Source organism: Marmota monax, unplaced genomic scaffold, assembly GCF_021218885.2.
Source record: "Marmota monax isolate L192 unplaced genomic scaffold, Marmota_monax_Labrador192_F-V1.1 WCK01_AAM20220418_F8-fsc00006, whole genome shotgun sequence".
In the NCBI taxonomy this organism is placed as follows: domain Eukaryota; kingdom Metazoa; phylum Chordata; class Mammalia; order Rodentia; family Sciuridae; genus Marmota; species Marmota monax.
The window spans coordinates 20,559,195-20,583,067 of NW_026693712.1; the positions used below are offsets into that span (position 1 = coordinate 20,559,195).

At 37.3% G+C, this 23,873-nt stretch overlaps 2 protein-coding genes across 3 annotated transcripts; one reads left to right on the forward strand and one right to left on the reverse strand.

The window, feature by feature from the left end:
* The first annotated feature begins 224 nt into the window (after positions 1 to 224).
* Nme5 (NME/NM23 family member 5) lies at positions 225 to 21,910 on the forward strand. Of its 2 annotated transcripts, none has more exons than XM_046460483.2 (6): positions 225 to 358; positions 738 to 912; positions 12,184 to 12,389; positions 13,301 to 13,401; positions 15,145 to 15,263; positions 21,664 to 21,902. In XM_046460483.2, the coding sequence occupies exons 2-6, from the start codon at positions 784 to 786 to the stop codon at positions 21,769 to 21,771; spliced, it is 663 nt and encodes a 220-aa protein (XP_046316439.1). In that variant the 5' UTR covers positions 225 to 358; positions 738 to 783; the 3' UTR covers positions 21,772 to 21,902. The 2 variants fall into 2 exon arrangements, with proteins under 2 accessions (XP_046316439.1, XP_058440288.1); XM_058584305.1 differs by lacking the exon at positions 738 to 912 and adding an exon at positions 10,717 to 10,830 and having other exon boundaries at positions 231 to 358; positions 21,664 to 21,910.
* Positions 3,519 to 3,875, reverse strand: LOC124103776 (non-histone chromosomal protein HMG-17-like). The gene has a single exon (XM_046460485.2). It carries the CDS (start codon positions 3,868 to 3,870, stop codon positions 3,598 to 3,600), a length of 273 nt encoding a protein of 90 aa, XP_046316441.1. The 5' UTR covers positions 3,871 to 3,875; the 3' UTR covers positions 3,519 to 3,597.
* Positions 21,911 to 23,873: the final 1,963 nt, after the last annotated feature.

A 23,873-nucleotide genomic window follows, 5' to 3' on the forward strand; every position in this document is an offset into this window, starting at 1 on the left:
AAAAACTATAAAACAACAACACTGTTACTGATTCCATTGGTTCAGAATCCTTCAGGGGGCTGGAACATATGTGTAGCTCAGTGGTAGGGCCTGTGCTTAGCATGCAGGGTGCCTTGGGTTCAATCCCTAGCCCCAACCACTCCCCAACCCTCAAAGAAAAAGAACCGATCAGAGGCTTGTGAAGTGCCTGCTTGGATTGGCCCTCAGCAGCCACCGTTGGCAAGCCGGGACTTCAGGTCTCCTAGCAACAAGTTTGTGTGGCGGCAGAAGGGTGTTCACCAAGGCGAGCGCTCGGAAAGTCTATCCTGGACAGTACCAGAGGACTTGGGGATCCAACTTTTCACTCACGCTTAACCCTGTATGTAGAGTGGTCTTGGTAGGGCGGGGTCTTTTAAGGCAGTTGGCTGGAACCATTCCCCTCAATGAGTGGTGAGCTGCGTGGCCGACCAGTCCTCCTCCCCAGCTACAGCGGCCTCCAGGTGTCTGGTCTAGTATCAGGCCTTTAGGTCATCCCTTGGCCTCTGATCTGAGAGCTCTTGATCCTCCCTTCCTTGATGAAAGCATGTAGGAAAACCCAAGGCTTGACTTGGGCACAGTAGAAATTTATATTGTCCAGACTGTTTGTAGAAAAACATGGCAGTTCTCCCTTTATAAATTAATTAAATCTATCACCTAATACTACTATTCTTAATTAAAGTTATGTTGTATTTGGGGTGGGGGGATGTATGTCATTGCAGTTGATATCTGTCAAGAAACTTCTAAATTGTACCCAGAAAAGCCAGAATGGAGATATCAATGCCCCCACCTCAGATATATGTAGAAAAAACTCTGGCTATTATCAAACCAGATATTGTTGACAAAGAGGAAGAGATACAAGATATTATTCTAAGATCTGGATTCACAATTGTTCAGGTAACTTCTGGTCATGATCATGCTTTTTAAAAAATCTTTGACACCCCCTCCCTTTAAATGTTTATGTAAATGTGCGGTACTACCCATTTAGAGCCTTAGTGTTAAGCATTAAATTTAGCTTTATTTTTCTAAATATAAAAATGATATGTGACAGTTAAGTTTTTGTCACAGTTCAAGTGGAAATAAAATGAAAAGTAAATCGCTTTTTCCTTCACCTTCCCATCTCCCACCCCACATCCCAATCTCCAGAGAGAGACAACCACTTAACACTTTCTGGTCTTCCAGGAGTTATCTATGTGTTTAAAAACTTTTTTAAGAATTATTTTTAGTTGTAGATGAACACAATACCCTTATTTAATTTATTTTTTTTAACATGGTGCTAAGGATCAAACCCAGTGCCTCACATATGCTAGGCAAGTGCTGTACCACAGAGCTACAACCCCAGCCCCACAAACATTTTCCCAGCTGTTCCATCCCCTGTGCCCCTTTACAAAATCCCTTAGATAACATTCAGATTACATCCGAATCTATCTTATCCTTTCTAATTTAGGTGTAATATTTGCCCATACAGTTAATTTACTTGATTCTCTATGGATGGTTTTTAAATTGTTGCTATTTTTTCAATTATTATAAACATTTAGTATTTTACACCTTACATTTGTTTTACAGTATTCTAGAGGTTTGAAAATGAATATAAAATGTAGGGGCTGGGATTGTGGCTCAGTGGTAGAGTGCTCCTCTAGCATGCTGATCCTCAGCACCACATAAATATAAAATGAAGATATTGTGGTCACCTAAAACTAAAAAATAAACATTTTTTTAAAATGTAAAAATTATCAAATAGAATTGAATTTGGGGGGAGGGAGTACCAGGGATTGAACTCAAGGGCACTCAACCACTTAGCCACATCTCCAGCCTTTTTAAGTATTTTATTTAAGACAGGGTCTCACTGAGTTGCTTGCCCAGCAGAATTGAATAGTGTGTGTGTGTGTGTGTGTGTGTGTGTGTGTGTACGTGCTTGTATGTATGGTGCTGGGGATTGAACCCAGGGCCTTTTTCATGTGAGGTAAGCACTCTACCAACTGAGCTGTATCCCCAGCCCAGAATTGAATAATTTTAACTTGTCCTCTTTTTACTAACTTATTTGAATTTCTAGTATTTTATTCTTTTTTAAAAAATATTTTTTTAGTTGTAGATGGACACAATACCTTTATTTATTTATTTATTTTTATGTGGTGCTGAGGATCGAACCCAGTGCCTCACACATGCTAGGCAAGCACTCCACCACTGAGCCACAAACCCAGCCCCTAGTATTTTATTCTCTTACATGTATGTATATGGTACCATAGTGCTTATTTAGTTAGTATTTTAAGAATAAAAAAAACTTCAGTTGTCTGTTCAGACATGTGATTTCAGTTGAGCTTTCATGGATAGGTGAGGGCTGAGCATAGGAATGGTACAAGAAAGTGTAGGGACATATTTAATATAATTAAAAGATTCAGTTGGCACAGTGGCATATGCCTGTAATCCCAGTGAATTGGGAGGCTGAAGCAGAAGGATCACCAGTTCAAGGCCAGTCTGGGCTGTTTAGCAAAACTGTGTCAAATAAAAATAGAAAGGGCTCAGTGTTAGAGAGCTCCTGGATTCAGTTCCCAATACTCTACACACACACACACACACAAAAAAAAGAAAAAAAAAAACCTCCTAAAAATCAGTTTGTGTGTTTGTATATCACTTGGTTTAGTTAGCAGTAAGTTTCAGACAAAAGCAGCCATTGTATATTTTTTGCTTTTCCCTTTCAGTACTGGGGATTGAGTCCAAGGCACTCAACTATTGAGCTACATTTCCAGCCCTTTTATTTTTATGTTGAGGTTCTTTTTTTTTTAACTGTATCCAGCTTTATTAAAGATACTTTTTATAAACAATCATAGTATTTCAGGCAGGACATGGGCAGACAATCGTTAACAGTATACAAAAACTTTCAAACTCCCTTTGGACTACCAAAATCAGAAAGCCACTATAAAACCCAATGAAGTCTTCATTTGATGCTCTGAATAGGGAAAGTTTAGAGTGAGGGTTGACATTTCACATTTAGCATGTTGTTTAACAACAACTTTTCACAAGCCGACCCTGACTTTCAGGAAATGAAAGGAAAATGGCAAAAATTATTAATCTGAAGATCCACAATCTAGAAAAGGAACTGCTGCTCTTCTGAGGGACACTATTCTCAATGATGTCACTGGAAAGTCCAGATTGCCCCACACACTGATAATCACACTGGAATCAGGTCCCAACAGGTCTGAGTTTAGGGGAGTTAAGTCTATGCCGATGACAGGGACATGAGGACATACAGATGAGTCTGAGTTTTTCCATACCACAAGTCATTTGTGTCAAGGTGGCTATGTGTGCCAACATCAGGGAATCCCTTCCTCTTGGGAACAAAGAGGAAGTCTCTCAAAACTAGAAGGGAAAGGTGTTTTCCCCCACAGCAATCCAGCTTTGGAGACATTCTACTAGTGACATATGCTCCTTCCCCCAAAAACAACAATGAAGTGTTCTGTGTGCTAACAACATAGCTTAAAAAAAAAAAAAACAGAATTCTGCATTTTTATAAAACTTGATAAAAAATAGTATTTCAAACTGTACAGTCACCAGAAGTACACAGTTATCAAAAACGCACACACTTCACTTGGCATCTCCAGCACCTTCAGTTTTCTGTGCCTGGTCTGTTTTGGCATCTCCATTTTCTTCAGGGTTATTCCCATCCTTGCCAGTGTCAGCTTTTCCCTTTTTCCCTTTGGGTACCTTCTCTCCCTTCTTTGCAGGGGCCTTTTTAGGCTTGGGCTCTGGCTTTGGAGGAGCAGGTTTGCCAGACAACCTTGCAGATCTTCTCTGTGGTTCATCTTTCACCTTGGCTTTATCTCCTTTAGCATCCCTTTCAACCTTTCTCTTGGGCATAGTGGTGACGGTGGCAGGACGCAGGCGCTGGACTTGGGGATGCAGCGGCGCTCTGCTTTGGTCAGTCCGGGTCGTTCTGGCCTTTTTCTTCTTCCTGTTTTGAGGTTCTTAATAAGTTGCTGAGGCTGGCCTTGAACTTGATCCTTCTGCCTCAGCTTCCCCTGGGCTAGGATTATAGGCATGCCATCTTACCCAATAAGCCATGGTGTATTGTATGTTGCTGTTACTGCTGCTGCTTTGTTTTTCTTCTTTAATTGTGGTAAAATATACATAATAAAATGTACCATTTTAACATTTTTCTTTCTTACACTGGGGATTGAACCCAGAGGTGCTCTACCACTGAGCCACATCTTCAGCCTCTTTTTAGGTTTTTTTCTTTTGATACAGGATTTCACTAAATTGCCTCAAATTTGTGATCCTCCTGCCTCCCTCCTGATTTACTGGGATTACAGACATGAGCCGCCATGTCCAGCTCATTTTTAAGGGTACAACTTTTTTTTTTTTTGGTCCTGGGGAGTGAACCCAGGGGCACTTTACCAATAAATCCTAGTCTTTTTTATTTTGAGGCGGTGTCTTGCTAAATTGTGTAAAGTTTTGCTGAATTGCTGAGGCTGATCTCAAAATTTCAATCTTCCTGAATCACTAGGGCCACAGTCATGAGCCAGCACACCTGGAAAGGGTTCATTTAAGTGCCATTAAATACATTCACATTGTGTAAATATCACCATCACCCATCTCTGGAACTAAAACTACTCATTAAAAAATAACTCCTTGTTCCCTCTCTCCCATCCCCTGGTAACTGCTATTCTAGTTTCTATCTCTAGGAATTTGACTATTCTAGCTATTTCATGTAAGTGAAATCATACAATATTTGTCCTTTTGTACTGTATGCTTTTAAAAATAGACTTTCTTGGAGTTAGGAGTCCATTGAATTTGAGGCTTTCCTGTTCTATTTGGGAAAGATTTCTGAAAAATTATATATCTTCTTCTCAGTAGGTGGCAGTCTTTCCTTTGTTTCGAATTAAGAGTTCTGTACTGGTTGTAATTGATATTACTGCTTCTCTTTTTTTGTCAACCTAATTTCAAAAAATTTCACCTGATTTAATTTTAAAGCAAACAATGGCATACTGGTTCAGTATCAACTTTAAAGATGGACCTTATTTTTTTAAATGATGCTATATTGCTTATTGACTTCTACTTATGGACACAATATTTTCTAGCAGGAAACCAAGGGGAAAATTTCCTTAGAGCTTCCTTACACTTAGTATTCACTTAGCTCTTACATTCAAAGCTTATTCAAATGCATAAGAAACTACTGCAGAAACAAAAATGTTGTATTCACTTAGGAATCTAAGTTTAAAAATTACATCCCTGTATCAGTCTGATACCTTTTTTGTGGTAGCAACTGCACATGATTTTATGTTTTATACAGGATTACCCATGCGAAAGGTCAAAGGGTTGTATTGTCACATTTCAGCTCCATGTACCACCATGAGTTTGAGTTTATTTATCCAGAAAATAACTAGAAATGTGAGTTTAAAATTGAGTCACTGAAATATTTATGTTTTAAGAAGCATGTCATTTATATTTACTTTTTCAGTTGAATAATGTTAACTCATTTTGCCTTGAACAGAAGTGATAAATAACTTGGATCTAAGTAATTTACTTCTTTATAACTGCCAAAAAAAAAAAAAAAGATGCTACATTAGCTAGCATACTGCAGAAGGTAGCTTTCCCTGCTTAAGAGGCATGTGGTACATTGGGAATGGTAGAGTGCTGGGGAGGAAGGGGACAACTGACAGACCTTTTTGGGAGTCTGCTATAGAGTCAAGTAGAGCTCCCTTTAAAAGGTTTAGGGGAGGGCCTGGTGCAGTGGCCCACTCCTGTAATCCTACGGATCTTGAGTTCAAAGCCAGCCTCAGCAATTTAGTGAGGCCCTAAGCAACTCAGCGAGACTCTGTCTCTAAATAAAATACAAAATAGGGCTAGGGGATGTGGCTTAGTGGTTAAGCATCTCTGGGTTCAATCCCCACTACTAAATAAATAAATAAATAAATAAAAATTTTAAAAAAAAGTTTTGGGGTGGGACCCAATTCCACATTAGCCCTGGGAAATAAACCAAGATTTTGTTTTCAAAATGCAAAGTATATCAGGCTTAGCCATGATTTTACCCAGCACTCCACAGGCCTGTGTAAATCCACCATTTTACCTTATAAATGGTTCACAAAAAGAACCGATAGCCAGGCACAGTGGCACACACCTGTAATCTCAGTGGATGGGAAGGCTGAGGCAGAAGGATTTGAGTTCAAAGCCAGCCTCAGCAACTTAGCAAGAGCCTGTCTCAAAAAAAGAACAAGGAGTGGGGCTGGAGTTGTGGCTCAATGGTAAGGCACTTTCCTAGTATGTGTGAGGCCCTGGTTTGATCCTCAGCACCACATATAAATAAAATAAAGGTATTGTGTCTACTTACAACTAAAAAATAAATATTAAAAAAAGAAAAGAAAAAAAGAAAGGTCTAGGGATGTGGATCAGTGGTTAAGCACCCCTGGTAATGATTCATTCCCCAGTACCAAAATATATATATATATGAGCGCAACACTTTGAGAATGAGAAAGAGTAAGGAAAACAAGATCTTCACTGAATTCCTAATACAGTGTGGTAAAACTTCTTTAAGTAGTAAGTAAACAATCAGACCTTTTCAAAGAAACCAGCATCTTCAACATAAGGAAATGGCAATTTCAGAATGTCAGTGCATCTGAATCTAAATTACTTGATACTGGGTCATACATACAGTGTTCTCAAAATGATTTTGTGAATGAGAATTCTAAACAAGGACTTATTTTTCTGTTCTTTTCTTTGGTACTGGGTATGGAACACAGAGGCATCTACCACTGAGCTATATCCCTAGACCTTTTTATTTTTTATATTATTTATTTTTTTGTGGTGCTAAGGATTGAACCCAGGGGCTTATGCATATGAGGCAAGCACTCTACCAACTGAGCCATATCCCCAGCCCTTTTTTATTTTAAGATAGGGTTTCACTAACTTGCCAAGGCTAGACTCACACTTGCAAACTTCCTGCCTCACCCTCTGCTCCCAAATTTCTGGGATTACAGGCATGCACTATCACACCTAGCTTTAAACACGGATTAAATGAAGAAAAAGGAAATTTGATGATGTATCATTCTGTATCATTCACAATAAAGAAGGTCTTTTTTTCTTTCTTTCTTTCTTTCTTTTTTTTTTTTTTTTTTGGTGGCAGGAATTAAACCCAGGGGCACTTAACCACTGAGCAATATCCCCAGCCCTTTATATGTTTTATTTATTTTTTTATTAATATTTTTAGTTGTAGATGGACATATAACTTTATTTTATTTATTTTTATGTGGCGCTGGGATCAAACTATGTGCTAGGCAAACGCTTTACCACTGAGCTACAAACCCAACCCCTTATGTTTTATTTTGAGAAAGGATTTTGCTGCGTTGCTCAGGGGCTTGCTAAATTGTTGAGCTGGCTTTGAACTATCATCCTGCCTCAGCCTCCCAAGTCTCTGGTATTACAGGTTTGAAAAACTCGTCAAAACCTTCTTTGAAGGCTAAAATTAGTCAAAATATATAGATTAAAGAATGTCTTATTTACAGTTGTTAATAAGGAAGTGAGAAGTTTCAAAAGCACTTGATTTAGCTAATCCTTGATACTATTATTTAAAATTGAGACATGATACTATATATGGTTCTTATGCAAATTAGTGGTCTTTGTTGGGCATGAATGAGTGTAACTCTGTGTGTGTGTGTGTGTGTGTGTGTTACCAGAGATTGAACCCAGGGTCCCTTAACCACTGAATCACATCCTCAGCCCTTTTTATGTTTTATTTTGAGACTGGGTCTTGCTAAATTGCTGACTTAAATTTTCAGTCCTCCTGCCTCAGCCTCCTGAGCTGCTAGGATTACAGGGTGCCCCACCACACTCAGCCCTTTATTTTTTATCTATTGGTACTAGGGATTGAACCCGGAGCACTTTGTCATTGAGTTACATCCAATTCTTTATTTTCTGTTTTGAGACAGTATCTCTCTAAGTTGCTGAGAGTCTTGCTAAATTGAGCAGGCGAGGCTTGAACTTGGGATACTCATATCTCAGACTCTTGAGCCTCTAAGATTGCAGGTATGCCACCATAACCAGCTGAATTTAATTTACCTTTATTATGATGATGATTATTATTATTGAACATAGAGGTGCTCAACTATTGAGCCAAAATGCCAGCCTTATTTATTTATTTAGGTACCAGGAATTGAATCCAGGGGTGCTTAACCACTGAACCACATCCCTAGCCCCTTTTTATATTTTATTTAGAGACAGGGTCTCATTGAGTTGCTTAGGGCCTCACTAAATTGCTAAGGCTGGCTTTGAATTCACAAATATCCTGTCTCAACCTCCCTAGTCACTGGGATTTCAGGCATGCGCCACTGTGCCTGGCTCCTATTTTATTTTGAGACAGGGCCTCACTAAATTGCTGAGGCTGGATTTGAACTTGTGTTTGTCCTGCCTCAGCCTTCTGAGCCACTAGAGTTACAGGTGCCGGCCACCATACCTGGCCATTTATTTATTTATTTAGGAACCAAGACTTGGATCTGGGGTGCTTAACCATTGAGCCACATCCCCTAGCTTTTTTTTTTTTTTTTTTTTGGTACTAGGGATTGAACCCAGGGATGCTTTATCACTGAGCTACATCCGCAGCACCCCCCTGCTTTTTTTCCCCCTTGATTTTGAAATAGGGTCTTGCTAGTTTGCTGAAGCTGGCCTCTAACTTCCAATCCTCCAGCTCCAGCCTCCTGAGTTGCTAGTATTACAGGCATACCGCCATGCCCAAGTAGGCCAAGAATTTTTACACTAGTTTAGGTTTAGAAATTCATCAGATTGGACTCTTTTAATATTTAAAATAAAACTTTTTACCACACACAAGAGAATGGGGGAGGGTTGGAGTGATGAAGAGAAGTTGATCTATAGGTACTGAACTTTAATTAGATTGGATAAGATGTTCTGGCATGGTATTGCACAGTATGATAATGGACTATATATTTCAAAAAGCTAGAAGAAAGGAGTTTTAATGTTTTCTCCATAAAGAAATGATAATGTTTGGGGAGATGGATATGTTTAACCTGATCTAAACATTATACAATGTGCCAAGTGTGGTAGTACAAGCCTGTAATTCCAGCTACTCAGAAGGCTAAAACAGGAGAGTCTAGAGTTTTGAGGCCAGCCTGGACAATTTAGTGAGACCCTGTTTCAAAACAAAAAGGAATGGGATGTAATTCAGTTGTACAGCCCCACTGGGTTTGATCCCCAGTACCTAAAAAAAAAAATACCCAATGGTGGGCATAGGGTTCACACCTGTACCACACCTGTAATTCCAGCAATTTGGGAGACTGAAGCAGGAGGATTGCAAGTTCAAAGTCAGCCTCAGCAACTTAGGGAGATCCTGTCTCAAACTTTAAAAAAAAAAAATACAGGACTGGGATATAGCTCAGTGGTAAAGGAGCCCCAGGGTTCAGTCCCCAGTATCCCTCCTATCCCTCCCAGTTACACATTTTGTGTGTGTGTGTATGTGTGTGTGTATGTGTGTATCTCACATGGTACCCCATCAATAAGTATAATGTTTATTCTTCTGTTTGTAAGTTAAAAAATAAAGTTAGTCTTGGGGTGTAGCTCAGTGATAGAGGGCTTGCCTATCATGTGTTAGGCCCTAGGTTCAGATCCCTGGCACCACAAAAAAATAAAGTTAGGCCAGGGCTTGATGGCACATACCTATAATCCCAGCAATTTGGGAAGCTGAGGCAGGAAGATTGCAAGTTCTAGGCATCCGGGACCACTTAGTGAAAGCCTATCTCAAAATTCAAAAACAAAATAACAAAAATGGTGGAGCAGGACTAGAGATGTAGCAGAGCCCTTGCCTAGCCTATGTGAAACCTGCATTCAATCCCCAGCACTACAAAAATAAAAATAGAAATTAAAAATGTAGCTTAGTGGTAGAGTGCTTGCTTATCATGTGTGAGTCCAAGTTTCAGTCCCCAGCACTACACACACACATATACACACAAAGTAAATTTAAATTAAAAAAAAAAAATGACGGAGATTTTTATCCTTTGCCTAGTGACTTCTCTCCATGTCTTACTATCTTTACTCCATACTCTAGTCAGAAGTTCTTTGATGTTTTTTTTTTTTTTTCTTTAGAGAATGTTGCCCAGCTGGCCTTTTAACTCATGGGCCCAACTAATTCCTTCTGTCTCAGGCTCCCAAGTGTTGGGACTACATGTGTGGACCACTGTCCCCATAAATTGGTGTCTATTTTTATCCTTCTGTTCTAGAGATTAACCTAGGGACACTACCACTGAGCCACATTCCCAACCCATTTTTAATTTTAAGACAGAGTCTCAGCCAGGCACAGTGGTGCACATCTGTAATCCCAGAGATTTGGGAGGCTAATTTGGGAGCATTGCAAGCTCAAGGCCAGCCTCAGTGAATTATCGAGGCCCTAAACTACTTAGTGAGACCCTGTCTCAAGATAATAAATAAAAAGGGGATGTAACTCAGTGGTAAAACGCACCCCTGGGTTCAATCTCTAATACAAAAAGAAAAAAGAGAGAGAGAGAGAGAAACAGAGAGACAGACAAGGTCCCAGGAAATTCACTAGGCTGATTTCAAATTTGCCAAACCCTGCCTCAACCTTCTGAATAGCTGGAATTACAGGTGTGTAACACCAGGTTCATCTGGTGATTTGAACCCAGGAGCACTTAACCACTGAGCAACATCCCTAGCCCTTTTTAATTTTTTTTTTTAATTTTGAGACAGGTTCTCTCTAAGTTGCTCAGAGCCTCACTAAGTTGCTGAAGTTGGCTTTGAACTTGTGATCCTCCTGCCTCAGCCTCCCCAATTGCTGGGATTACAGGCATGAGTTTCCACAAGGTTGGTGATTTATTTAGTTTTTTTTTTTTAACAGCACTCAAAATAACTGCTTTTAGGGAATAAGTGATATTCAAATTGGGGAAAATGATTGACCCAGCTACCATGATTTTTAAAATTTAATTGCTCCTTCTTTTTTTTTTTTTTTTTTTTTGTGGTCCTGGGGATTGAACCCAGGGCCTGGTACATGCCAGGCTAGCGCTCTACCAACTGTGCTATATCCCCAGCCCTAATTGTTCCTTCTTATAGCTTCACATTTGTTGGGGGAAAAAACATTTATTTGTCCAAAATGTTTCATATTATGTCAAATGGAGAAATGAAACACAACTAATTTTTCTTAGGGTTACAGTGAAATCAACAGAAATGTCAGAACCAGAATAAAGAATACATAATATCATTCAAGTGAAAATGTTCCTTACTGCATCATTATTCTGCATGATATTTCTAATGACCATAACGAAACCAGCTTCCCAAGTAATGTAGGAAAATTTAACAAAGAATGGAAAAAATCACACATATATAGTGAAAGATGAATTTGAAATATTCAGAAGTTCAATTTTGTTTCTTTAATATGTATGAAGTACACATTAACAACATCTTGATAATTGGAATATTACTTTAGGAAGGAGATGTGATGGGGGCTTACATGTATTATCTCAGTTACTCAGAGGCTGAGGGAGGAGGATCACAAGTTTGAGGCTAACCTTAGCAACTTAATTTGAGACCCTGTCTAAAAATAAAAATTAAAAAAGGCTGTGTTGGTAGCTCAGTGGTAAAATGCCCCTGTGTTCAACCCCCAATTTTAATTAATTAATTCCCAAATAAATAAATTCTCAGTTTAAATAAATAAAAAGGGCTGGGAATGTAGCTTCATGGTAGAATATCCCTGAGTTAATCCCAAGAACCAAAAAAAGTGGGAAGGAGCAGTATGCAATTGTGTATGCCTGTAATTTTAGCAAGTTGGAGGTTGAGGAAAGATTACCACAAATTCAAGTCCAGTCTGTTTCAAAATAAAATTAAAATAAAATAAAAAAGGCTGGGGGTGTAGCTCAATGGTAGAAGGCCCCTGGGTTAAGTCCCCAGTATCACTAAAAAAAAAAAAAAAAAAGGAAATGTGATGAATTTGTCATTAGCAAGGAAGGTTGCCAAACTGGAATCATTTTTCTTCAGTAGGTTACATAATACCTCTTATTATCTTATTTCAGTGTACATTTAATTATCATGTTCTTTCTTCATAATATAAAGATAAGCCAAGTTTGTAATTAAATTGGTACTAATTTCAAGTTATTAATGACTTAATAAGGTACTATTGAACTGTCACTTTAAGTGCTTTTGTTGACTTTGTTTTTCTTATAGAGAAGAAAACTACATCTTAGCCCTGAGCACTGTAGTAACTTTTATGTGGAACAGTATGGGAAAATGTTTTTCCCAAATTTAACAGCCTACATGAGTTCTGGACCACTTGTTGCCATGATATTAGCTAGACATAAAGCCATCACTTACTGGAAAGAACTTTTGGGACCAAGTAATTCTTTAGTAGCTAAGGAGACACACCCAGACAGGTAATCTTCCTGGGATGGGAGAATTGAATCCATCTGTAAAAATTTTTTAAAAAGAAAGTCTGATTTTATTGTAATGGGAGTTTTCTTTTATTTAGAAGTTTTCCTCAATTAGCTTTTCTTTGAGGAGTCTGTGGGGTTTTGATTTTCTATTTTAACTATTTCAGTGTCTATCTTAATACCAAATACTACAAAAGGCCTCAGAAAATTATAATTTATGATTAATTAGCCTTATTCTTTTCTTATCCTTGAATTAAACTGCCACTGAAGTAGGATTTTTCATGGGAAAATTGGTATGGTATTTTAAAAGAATATTGGTAATTCAGAAGAAACCCAAATTTTCAGCATTATCACTGATGTCTGAAAACAAGAGGACACTGAGTTCTTGAACGCCATCAACCCACACCCATTGTTGGGGATTGAACCTAGGGCCTCACACGTGCCAGGCAACCATCTATCACTAAGCCACATCCTTACCCTGAGTTCTGGCACTGCTGTGTATGCATTGCTTTTTCAGTTCTCACAAAATAACACCTCTTTCTTACATAGAGAACTCCTATTTTCCCAGTATATTCTTCCTGCAGATTTAAATGTATTTGGCCCTTATCTAGATAGATATAAGCTGAAGTTCAAAATATATCAAAGCCTACATATGTAAGAAGTGGCAATGCTTCTGTAAGATTTCTAAGTAGAATGCATTCATATGAAATAAGGAAAAGGGGCTGGGGATGTGGCTCAAGCAGTAGCGTGCTCGCCTGGCATGCGTGCGGCCCAGGTTCGATCCTCAGCACCACATACAAAGATGTTGTGTCCGCCCAAAACTAAAAAAAAAAAAAAAAATATTAAAAATTTTAAAAAAATGAAATAAGGAAAAGGTGTGGATTGGATGGGCATCAACTCTAATTTACTTTTAGTCTAAGGGCAATTTATGGCACAGATGACCTGAGGAATGCACTTCATGGGAGTAATGACTTTACTGCAGCAGAAAGAGAAATTCGTTTCATGTTTCCTAAAGGTGAGTTACATGTGACTGATCTGTCGGCTCTATCGCCTTATTTGATTTTTCTTTTCTTTTGAAGATATGGCTGGGAAGGAAGATAACAGGAGTTTTCTCCAATATGTTTTGTCATATTTTCAAGTTGGAGTTACTCAAAAACTTGAAGCCACAAATCGAAAACTCAACATTTTCCACAGAACTAAACTGTGCCCTTTAGGGACTCTTTTGAAAGTTTAATTTTTTTTTCTTTCTTTCTCTTGGACTAGACATATTTAGGGTTGCTCTTCTCCTAATCTTTAGTGCTTCAATAAAACTTTTTATATGAGAAGTAGGGGAAGGAAGGAAGAAAAGGAACTCTCTTAGAAATTACAATTGATTTACCATCTTCTCTAACAGTTAACTGTTTGCCTAACAAAGTCTCATGCAATTATGAAATTAACAATTCTAGGGTCTTTTTTTTTTTTTCCATTCTACTGTGGACGTTATAAGCTTCTTGGAAGAGGACATAGTAAGGAACAGCACTGATATTTTGGGATGGTTTTCAATCATATTTTTAACAAAAAGAAAAATCTGGTGACCAGTAGCTTCACTTTCTCATCTTTATTAAAAGTAACACATTGGGCTGGGGATATATCTCAGTGTATCTGGAGAAAAGCACTTGCTTAAGAATGCACCATATCCTGGATTTGGTCCCCAGCTTTGCAGATAGGAAAAAGAAAAAAGAAAAATAATGGACCTACTATTACTTATTTTATATATATATATATGGCAGGGTGGGGAGGTGCAGGTCCTGGGGATTGAATCAGAGGTACTTTACCATAGAACTACTTCCCCAGCCCTTTTTATTTAAGACAGGTTCTCACTAAATTGCTGAAGCTGGCCTTGAACTTAAAATGTTCTGTCAGTTTCCTGAATATAAACATATTCTTTATAAATTCTATTTATTGTAAGACTTGTCACTTGTAGTGTGACAAGAAAATAAAACTGAAAAGACTAAAAATTTCTGAAGCTGACATATTTAAAAATTTGAAAAGAGTAGAAATATTAATAAAATTGTATAGATGGAAACATTTTATATGTATACTCAGTACTCTGTAAGAGCAAGAACTATGTATTATTTACTATTGTTTCTGTAACACTGTGTAAAGTACTTGTTATTTGTTGAATGAATTATCTCCTAGTTTTGAACATTTATTCACATTTTTCATAATATTGTCTACTATAAAATACTTTATATTTTATATAAAACAGTATTTATTTTATAAAAACTGGGTGTGGTGTTGCACATATGTGATCCTAATTATAGGTGGACACAATATCTTTATTTTATTTTTTTAATGTGGTGCTGAGGATCAAACCCAATACCTCACACATGCTAGGTGAGTGTTCTACCTCTGAGCCTCAATCCCAGCCCCCCTCCCCATTTATATTTAAAGATAGGGTCTTCCCAAATTGCTTAGGCTGGCCTCAAACTTGTGATATTCCTCCTTAAGTCTCATGAGTAAGCTGGGATTATAGGTGTCTGCCACCGCGCTAGGTTTCAGGTATCCTTTTTTTTTTTTAATAGTTTTTAGTTGTTGATGGAATTTTATTTTATTCATTTATTGATATGCAGTGCTGAGAATCAAACCCAGTGCATCACACAGGAAGCAAGCCCTCTACCACTGAGCCACAGTCCCAGCCCTCTGGTATTTTTTTAAATGACTTTCTTATATTTCATCACTTATGTTTGTTTTAACAAGAATATATTTGTATTTGCAGTGATTGTTGAGCCCATTCCAATTGGACAAGCTGCTAAGGACTATTTAAATTTATATGTCACACCAACTCTGCTTAAAGGACTCACAGAGCTTTGTAAACAAAAACCAAGAGATCCTTTTGTAAGAAATCTTTTGTACATTAAAAAAGTGTTGTCTGTAGTTGTCATTTTAAAACATTGTATTTTTTGAAATAGTGAAAGTATAGAGAGCTTTTTTATTTTTATTTTATTTATTTATTTATTTTTAAATGACACCACTAAAATGTAGAGCTGGCAATCGATCAAGAGAGAAAGAATTATATTATGAGCTCACTCTTCATACTCAGTGGCTAGAAATAAAGCAAGAAGGTTTTCTTTTTTTTTTAATATTTATTTTTTAGTTTTCGGCGGACACAACATCTTTGTTTGTATGTGGTGCTGAGGATCGAACCCGGGCTGCACGCATGCCAGGCGAGCCACATCCCCAGCCCTAGAGAGCTTTTTTAAAATGAGCATTTTAAAAACTATTTTATATACATTTCAGATATTTACCATAACTATTGATTACTTATTTACTTGCTGAATTTTGTTCAGCATTTTAATTCTCATGTTATCTAATATTTTTTAAAAATTAAACTTTTTTTTATCTATTTGTAGTACTTGAGTTTGAACCCAGGAACACTCTATCACTAAACCACATCCCAGACCTTTTTATTTTTTTTAATTTTTAGACAGGGTATCAATAAATTGCTGAGGCTGGCCTTGAACTTGTGATCCTCCAGTTTCCCCAGTCATTGGTATTACAGTTATGTGCCATGGTGCCTGGCATCATAATATCTATTTTTTTTTAACTAGAGCAACTTATATTTATTCACATTCCCAAATGTCTCCACAATGCTCAGTAAAATGTAAGAATAGTTTGCTAGAAGGAATTAGGATAGTTATTCAGGGTCAACTGTCATCCAGTGTCTTCTTTACAGTTACTCCTACCCATTTGAAGACTCTCAAAGATCATCAGGGAAGGTTATTTTATTTAATGCAATCCTAGGGAGAGAATCCACAAGTACCCTACCACTGAGGTATAAAACACCAGCACTGCCCCTCACCCACCTTTTGAAACAGAATCTTGATAAATTGCTGAGGCTGGCCTCAAACTTGAGACACTTCTGCTTCAGCCTCCCAAGTAACTGAGATGGCAGGCATGTACCACTGCCCCAGCAGGGAAGATTACTTTAATGCCAGCTTTTCTTTTTTGCAGTACAGGGAATTGAACCCAGGGCTCTCCTGCATGCCACACAAATGCTTTACCACTGAGCTACATCCCAGCCTTTTTATTTTGAGACAGGGTTTTAATACATTGCTTATGCTGGCCTTGAATTTTCCATCCTCTTACCTAAAAACTTCTTGAGGATCTTGGATTACAAATATGTACTACCTTGCCAGATGGAAAAGATCTAATCCCTTCTACCAATTTTCTGCTTTCACCAGAAAATAAAATAGGCATATTGTGAAAATAATATGTTTATTTAATAAGAAGCCTGTGACTGCTGGGTGTAGAGGTGCATGCCTGTAATTCCACCAGTTTGATAGCCTGAGGCAGGAGAATTGCAAGTTCAAAAGCAGCCTCAACAAATTAGTGAGGTCCTGTGTCAAAACAAAAAATAAAAAGGTCTGGGGATGTGGCTCAGTGGTTAAGAGCACCTGTGTTCAATTCCTGTTAACAACAACAACAACAACAAATTAATAAAATAAATAAATAAAAAGGGCTGGGGATATAGCTCAGTGGTAGAGAGTTCCAATACTGAAGGGGGGGGGGGAAGAAAATTTAAAATTTTAATTCTTTAAAATAATTTTTTTTTTTAGTTGTAAGTGGACACAATACATTCATTTGATCTATTTTTATGTGGTGCTGAGGATCGAACCTAGTGCCTCACATGTGCTAGGCAAGCTCTCTACCACTGAGCCACAGCCACAGGCCCCAATTTTAATTCTTTTTTTTTTTTTTTTTTTTTGTACCAGGGATTGAACTCAGGGGCACTCGACCACTGAGCCACATCCCCAGCCCTATTTTGTATTTTATTAGAGAGAGGGTCTTACTGAGTTGCTTAGTGTCTCACTTTTGCTGAGGCTGGCTTTGAACTCGAAATCCTCTTGCCTCCTCCACCTCCTGAGCCGCTGGGATTACAGGTGTACGCCACAATTTTAATTCTTTATTTTACTTTTTACAATTCTGAGAATCAAACCCAGTACCTTGTGCATGCTAGGCAAGCACTCTACCAACTGAACTACATCTCCAAGCCCTCTTCTAGAATTTTTGTTTTGTTTTCTCAGGGATGGAACCCAGGGCCTCACATATAGTAGGCAAGTGCTTTCCACATCCCCAGTCCTAGAGTTTTTATGTTTGACTTTATCCTGCATTGGATTTATTTTTGCATATAACACAAAATGAAGATGCATATTGATTATTTTCCTGACCAACTGTCCTTGTACATTGATTTGTAAAGTTTGATTTAATCACATAATAAATTCTGTACTCTGCTCCATTGACCTGTAGTTTTTGTTGTTGTTGTTTTTGGTTTTTTTTGGTACTGGTTATTGAACCCAGGGGTACTTAACTAACCCTGAGCCACATCCCCAACCCTTTTTTAAAATATTTTATTTAGAGACAGAGTCTCACTAAGTTACTTAGGGCCTCACTAAATTTTCTGATGCTGGCTTTGAACTCACAATCCTTCCTGCCTCAGCCTCCCAAACTGCTAGGATTATAGGCATATGCCTCAGCACCCAGCTTGATCAATAGTTTTAACAAGCACCCCCCAAAATAACTTTTAACACTATTTTCACTACTTTTGTATATACCTGATTTTTAATTTTTACTGTGGTGTAATATATATAATTTATATACGCATAAAATTTGACATTTAAATTTTTTTTAAAATATTTGTTTTCGTTGTAGATGGACATATCTTTATGTGGTGCTGAGGACTGAACCCAGTGTCTCACATGTGCGAGGCAGGCACTCTACCACTAAGCCACAACCCCAGCCCCCATTTTAACTTTTTTTTTTTTTAGGTGTAGATGGACACAACACAATGCCTTTATTTTATTTATTATTATTATTTTTTAATGTGGTGCTGAGAATCAGCTGGGTCCCACCAGTGCTAGGGGAGTGCTCTACCGCTGAGCCACAATCCCAGCCCATCCATTTTAACTTTTTTAAGTGAACAATTCAGTGGCATTAATTATATTTACAGTGTTGTACAACCTTTACCACTACCTAACTACCTATTTCCAAAATGTTCTCATTATTCCAAACAGAAATTCTATAACCATCAAGCAATTATTCTCCATTCTCTTCTTTTTCTCAACTGGTATCTTCTATTTTTTTTTTCCTGTCTCTATCAAGTTGTTGTATTTATTTCATATAAGTGGAATCATGCAATATGTGTTCTTTTGTGGTGGCTTAGTTCACTTATAACATTTTTTTTTTTTTTTAAGAATTAGTGTATTGGGGTGGGGATGTGGCTCAAGCGGTAGCAAACTAGCCTGGTATGCGCGGGGCACTGGGTTCCATCCTCAGCACCACATAAAAATAAAATAAAGATGTTGTGTCCATCGAAAACTAAAAAAAATAAATATTAAAAAATTCTCTCTCTCTCTCAAAAAAAAAAGAATTAGTGCATTGGTTTTCTTATTTATTTATAAGATTTTTTAATGTGGTGCTGAGGATCAAACCCAGTGTCTCATGCAAGTGAGAGGCAAGCGCTCTACCACTGAGCTACAACCCCAGCCCCCACTTAACACAATTTTTTATGTTCTTTTTTATTTTGTTTTATAGTATTAGTGATTGCAGTACTGGAGCTACATTCCCAGTCCTTTTTATTTTTTTATTTTGAGACAGGATCTGGCTAGATTGCCCAGCTAGCCTCAAACTTGCAATTGTCCCATCTCAGCCTACAGAGTAACTGGAATTACAGATGTCCACCACCAGGCGTGGTTTTCATTTGATTTTTTTTTTTAAGACTTTTTTGTTGTTGTTGTAGATGGGCACAATACTTTTGTTTTGTTTTATTTATTTATGTGGTGTTGAGGATCTAACCCAGTGCCTCATGCATGAGAGACAAGCACTCTACCACTGAGCCACAAACCCAGACCTTCATTTGATTTTGATTTGCATTTTCCTAATGATTAATGATGTTGAATATCTTTTCATGAACTAATTGGCCATTTGTATACCTTATTTGAATGCCTATTCAAATTTGAGTACTTGCTGGGCGCAGTGGCCCATGCCTATAATCCCATCTGCAAGGGAGGCTGAGACAGTAAGACTGCAGTTCAAAGCCAGGCTCAGCAAAAGCTAGGCACTAAGCAACTAAGTGAGACCCTGTCTCTAAATAAAATACAAAATAGGGCTGGGGATGTGGCTCAGTGGTTGAGTGCCCCTGAGTTCAATCCCTAGTACCCATCCCATCAAAAAAAAATTCGAGTTCTTTGTCTATTTTTTAATTGGGTTATTTTGATGAATTATAGGGTTTTTAAAAAATATTTCCAGATATTAAATATTTATAAGATGCATGATTTGCAAATATTTTCTCCCAATCTGTAAATTGTCTTTCCACTTTCTTAATTAATTATATCCTTTGAAGTATGAAAGTTTTTCAAATTTGATAAAGTCCAAGTTTTTCTTTTGTGTTTTGGGGCTTTTACTATTATATATAAGATTCTATTGCTAAATCCAAGGCTGTGAAATTTTGCCCATTTGTTTTCAGGATTTTATTAGTTTTTAGTTGTTATAATTAGGTCAGTCATCGATCCATTTGGAGTTAACTTTTATATGTATTGTGAGGTAAGGGTCCAATTTCATTCTTCTACATATAGAAACCTAGTTGTCACAGTACCATTTGTTTAAAGCAATTATTCTTTCTGTATGAGTAGAATTGGTACCATTGTCAAAATTGGGACTGGGGATGTAGTGTGAGACATTGGTTTTGAGTCTCAGCACCACATATAAATAAAATAAAGGTCAAGAGACAACTAAAAATATTTTTAAAAAGTAAATTGGCCACAGATGTATGGATTTATTTTTGGAAATAGTTAAAATCACCTCTTATGCCAGGTACAGAGGTGCACACCTGTAATCCCAGCAGCTCAGGGGGCTGATGCAGGAGGATCACAAGTTCAATGCCAGCCTCAGCAAGTTAGTGAGATCCTATGTCAAAATAAAACAATAAAAAAGGGGATGGGGATGTGGCTCAGGGGTTAAGCGCTCCTGGGTTCAATCCCTGGTACCAAAAGAAAAAAGAAATCATCTCTTATGCATGGTGGGGGGGGGGGGCGGGCGCCTGGGTTTGAGCCCCATCATTGAAAAAAAATCCCTTGTATTGAACATTTGTATTAAAAGCAAATAATTATTAATATAATTATATCTTTGTAACTTTTTTTAAAATTTTTCAGTGGACACAACATCTTTATTTTATTTTTATGTGGTGCTGAGGATCGAACCCAGTGCCCCACACATGCCAGGCGAGCATGTTATGCTTGAGCCACATCCCCAGCCCCCTCTTTGTAACTTTTTAAACTACACTATCTGAACTGTAGGCATTAATTATGCTTTTGGATATGGGAATGCGCTTGGGGAAATTTACAACTAAACTTCTATGTCTGTCTTTGTTGTTTTGTTCATTTATTTATTTACTTATTTATTTATTTTGGTACTGGAGCTTGAACCCAGTGGTGATTTACCACTGAGCTACACCCCCAGCCCTTTTTTATTTTGAACCAGGGCCTCACTTAGTTGCTTGGAACCTCACTATTTTGCTAGGGCCAGCTTCAAATTTGTAATCTTCTTGACTCAGCCTCCCAAATCCTGGGATTATAAACAGACGGCAGTACCCAGCTCTTTTTTTTTTTTTTTTTTTTAAAGAGATGGGGTCTTGCTGGGCGCCATGGTGTTCGCCTGTAATCCCAGCGGTTTGGGAGGCTGAAGTAGGAGGAGTTCAAAGCCTCAGCAAAAACTAAGTGCTAAGCAGCTCCGTGAGACCCTGTCTCTAAATAAAATACAAAATAAGGCTGGAGATGTGGCAGCTCAGTGATTGAGTGCCCCTGAGTTCAATCCCTGGTACCAAAAAGGAAAAAAAAAAAAAAAAAGAGAGAGAGAGAGAAAGATATGGGGGTCTATTATTTTGCTTTGTTTCCTTTTCTTTTTAAAATAGTACTGAAGATCAAATGCTAGGCATGCATATGGTAAGCATGCTGTCTCTACCACTGAGCTATGCAACCTTCTGTTCACTTTCATGAATTCTTTGAGTTTTGTTTTTTTTTTTTTAAGTAGGATTATGCTATCTATGAACAATTTTACTTCTTCTTTTCCAATTTTGACATATACTTTACAATTTTGCATAATGTAAATCATAGTGTTTTGATTTTTAATGGTCATTTCCTTAAAGTGATATTGAAAACTAAGTTTCTAATTAATATAGTATGTATTAGAAAGAAATATTTAAGTGTTTAACTTAAGATTTTTTTTTTCTTTTCTTCCATAGATTTGGCTAGCTGATTGGTTGCTGCAGAATAATCCCAATAAACCCAAATTTGATTATCATCATATAATTGCAGAAGAGCCTCAAAATCCTCCAAAGAACAAATCATGAACTATCTTATTGCAAAAGCTTCTGCTTCTGCTTTAAAAAACAAAAATAAAAACAACAAAAAAAAAAACTACCACCTTATTCATTGCTTATTTCATGTGTAAGGTCCTGGGTTCAATCCCTAGCACCACACAAAAAGGAAATAAATAAAGAAAAGAAATTAAAAAGAAATCTTATTCCTAAGGGTTTATTTCTTTAAAATAAGCATGGTGGCATGCACCTGTAATCCCAGTGACTTGGAAGGCTAAGGTGGGAGGAATTGCAAGTTTAAGGGCAGCCTTAGCAATTTAATGAGCTTCCTATCTCAAAATAAAATTTATAAAGGACTGGGGATACATCTCTGGTAGCCAAGCATGAGTAAGGCCCAAGGGGGGAAAGAAAAAGAAAATGGAAATAGAAAGAACTATTCTAGATTAAAAGACACAAAAGCAATTATCTTAACCAAGCTGCACACTATGGTACATGCCCATAATCTCTGCAACTCAGGAGGCTGATGGGAGGATTGCGAGTTTGAGATCAGCTTCAGCAACTTAGTGAGACTCAGTCTAAAAATAAAAAAATAAAAAGGACTGCAGATATGGGGCTAGGGTTGTGGCTCAGCAGTAGAGCGCTTGCCTCACATATGTGTGCGTCACTGGGTTCGATCCTCAGCACCACATAAAAATAAATAAACAAAATAAAGGTATTGTGTCTGTCTACAACTAAAAATAAATAAAATTTAAAAAAAGGACTGCAGATGTGGCTCAATGGTAGAAGGCCCCTGGGTTCAATCCCCAGTTAAGAAAAAAATAAGAAAGAAAAAAAAAAGGGGGGAGATAGGGAAAACTGTTCTAGTTTAAAAGATATTAAAAAGATGATTAAATGTAATGAGTAAATCTTGACAGGATTATGATTTTTTAAAAAATTCTATATGGACTGGGGATATACACAGTGGTGGAATGCTGCACAACCTACTACCAGAAAACAAAAAAAAAAACAAATTAAAAACTATAAACAACATTTAGAGGACAAAGAGATTTAGATATTTAAATAGTAGATAACATTAAGAAATAATTGCAAATTATTAAAAGGAGAATGTTATTATTTTTAGGTAATGAACTCTAAAATATTTAGGGGTAAATACCAGGCACAGTGGTATACAACCATAATCCCAGCAACTCAAGAAGCTGAGGCAAGAAGATGGCAAATGCTTGGCCAGCCTCAACAATTTAGTGACATTCTTTCTCAAAATAAAAAGTAAGAACAGAGGCTGGGGTCGTAGTTCAGTGGTAGAGCATTTACCTAGCATGTGTGAGACACTGGGTTTGATCCTCAGCATCACATAAAAAATAAATACATTAATTAATTACAGGTATTGTATCCATCTACAACTAAAAATTAAATAAAAAGAGTTGGGGATGCAGCTTAGTGGTAGAGTATTTGCCTAGCATGCTCGAGGCCCTGTGTTTGAACATTTGCTCTGAGAGGACAAAAAGTATATATGTGTACCAGATTTAGAAGGATATCCAGGTAAATGTTATTATTTATAAAGTACTATACACACATTTGTTCTCATTAAGTACGGATGCATTAATGCATTTTTCTCACACTGAATTATAGTGTGGTATTCTTATTAAGCTAGATACATCACTTAATTTAGTTTCTTTCTCCAGGATTCAAATTAAAAAGATCCAAAGAAACAAGTAAGCAAACATGCAGCTTTTTTTGCAATTTAGAACTAAATGGAAATTTACATATTTCTCTACTTCTTTAGAAGCTTAGATCTAAGGTAACATCTAGAGGCCCCTTCTTTCCAGGCTTCTTCATATACTTGGCCAAGAAATATGATACATGTCTAGCTGGGCATTTCTACCTCATTTTCTAGTTAGGGAAGTTTTAAAGAATGAGATACTGCCTACATCAGAAGACAGCCCAAGGCAATAGATTGTCTGTCTGGGTTAAGGATGTCGTAGACCAGCATGATTTGAAAGTGTCACAGATACTTGAGACATACTTTCCCAACTCTGAAATACTATCACTTTTCTTAGGCAGTTAACTATAAGAACTATTTAGATTAAGCTTTGACTTTTGATTAAGAGGTGGCCATTTCTTCTCAGTTTGCTACT

What these genes read in the sequence shown, in the direction of transcription:
- Nme5 (XM_046460483.2), top strand. Translation starts at nt 784, where the DNA reads ATGGAGATATCAATGCCCCCACCTCAGATATATGTAGAAAAAACTCTG. An exon ending in AAGGAGACACACCCAGACAG is followed by an intron (nt 12,390 to 13,300) that starts GTAATCTTCCTG and finishes ATTTACTTTTAG; the next exon opens with TCTAAGGGCAATTTATGGCA. An exon ending in AAAAACCAAGAGATCCTTTT is followed by an intron (nt 15,264 to 21,663) that starts GTAAGAAATCTT and finishes TTTCTTCCATAG; the next exon opens with ATTTGGCTAGCTGATTGGTT.
- LOC124103776 (XM_046460485.2), bottom strand. Translation starts at nt 3,870, where the DNA reads ATGCCCAAGAGAAAGGTTGAAAGGGATGCTAAAGGAGATAAAGCCAAG.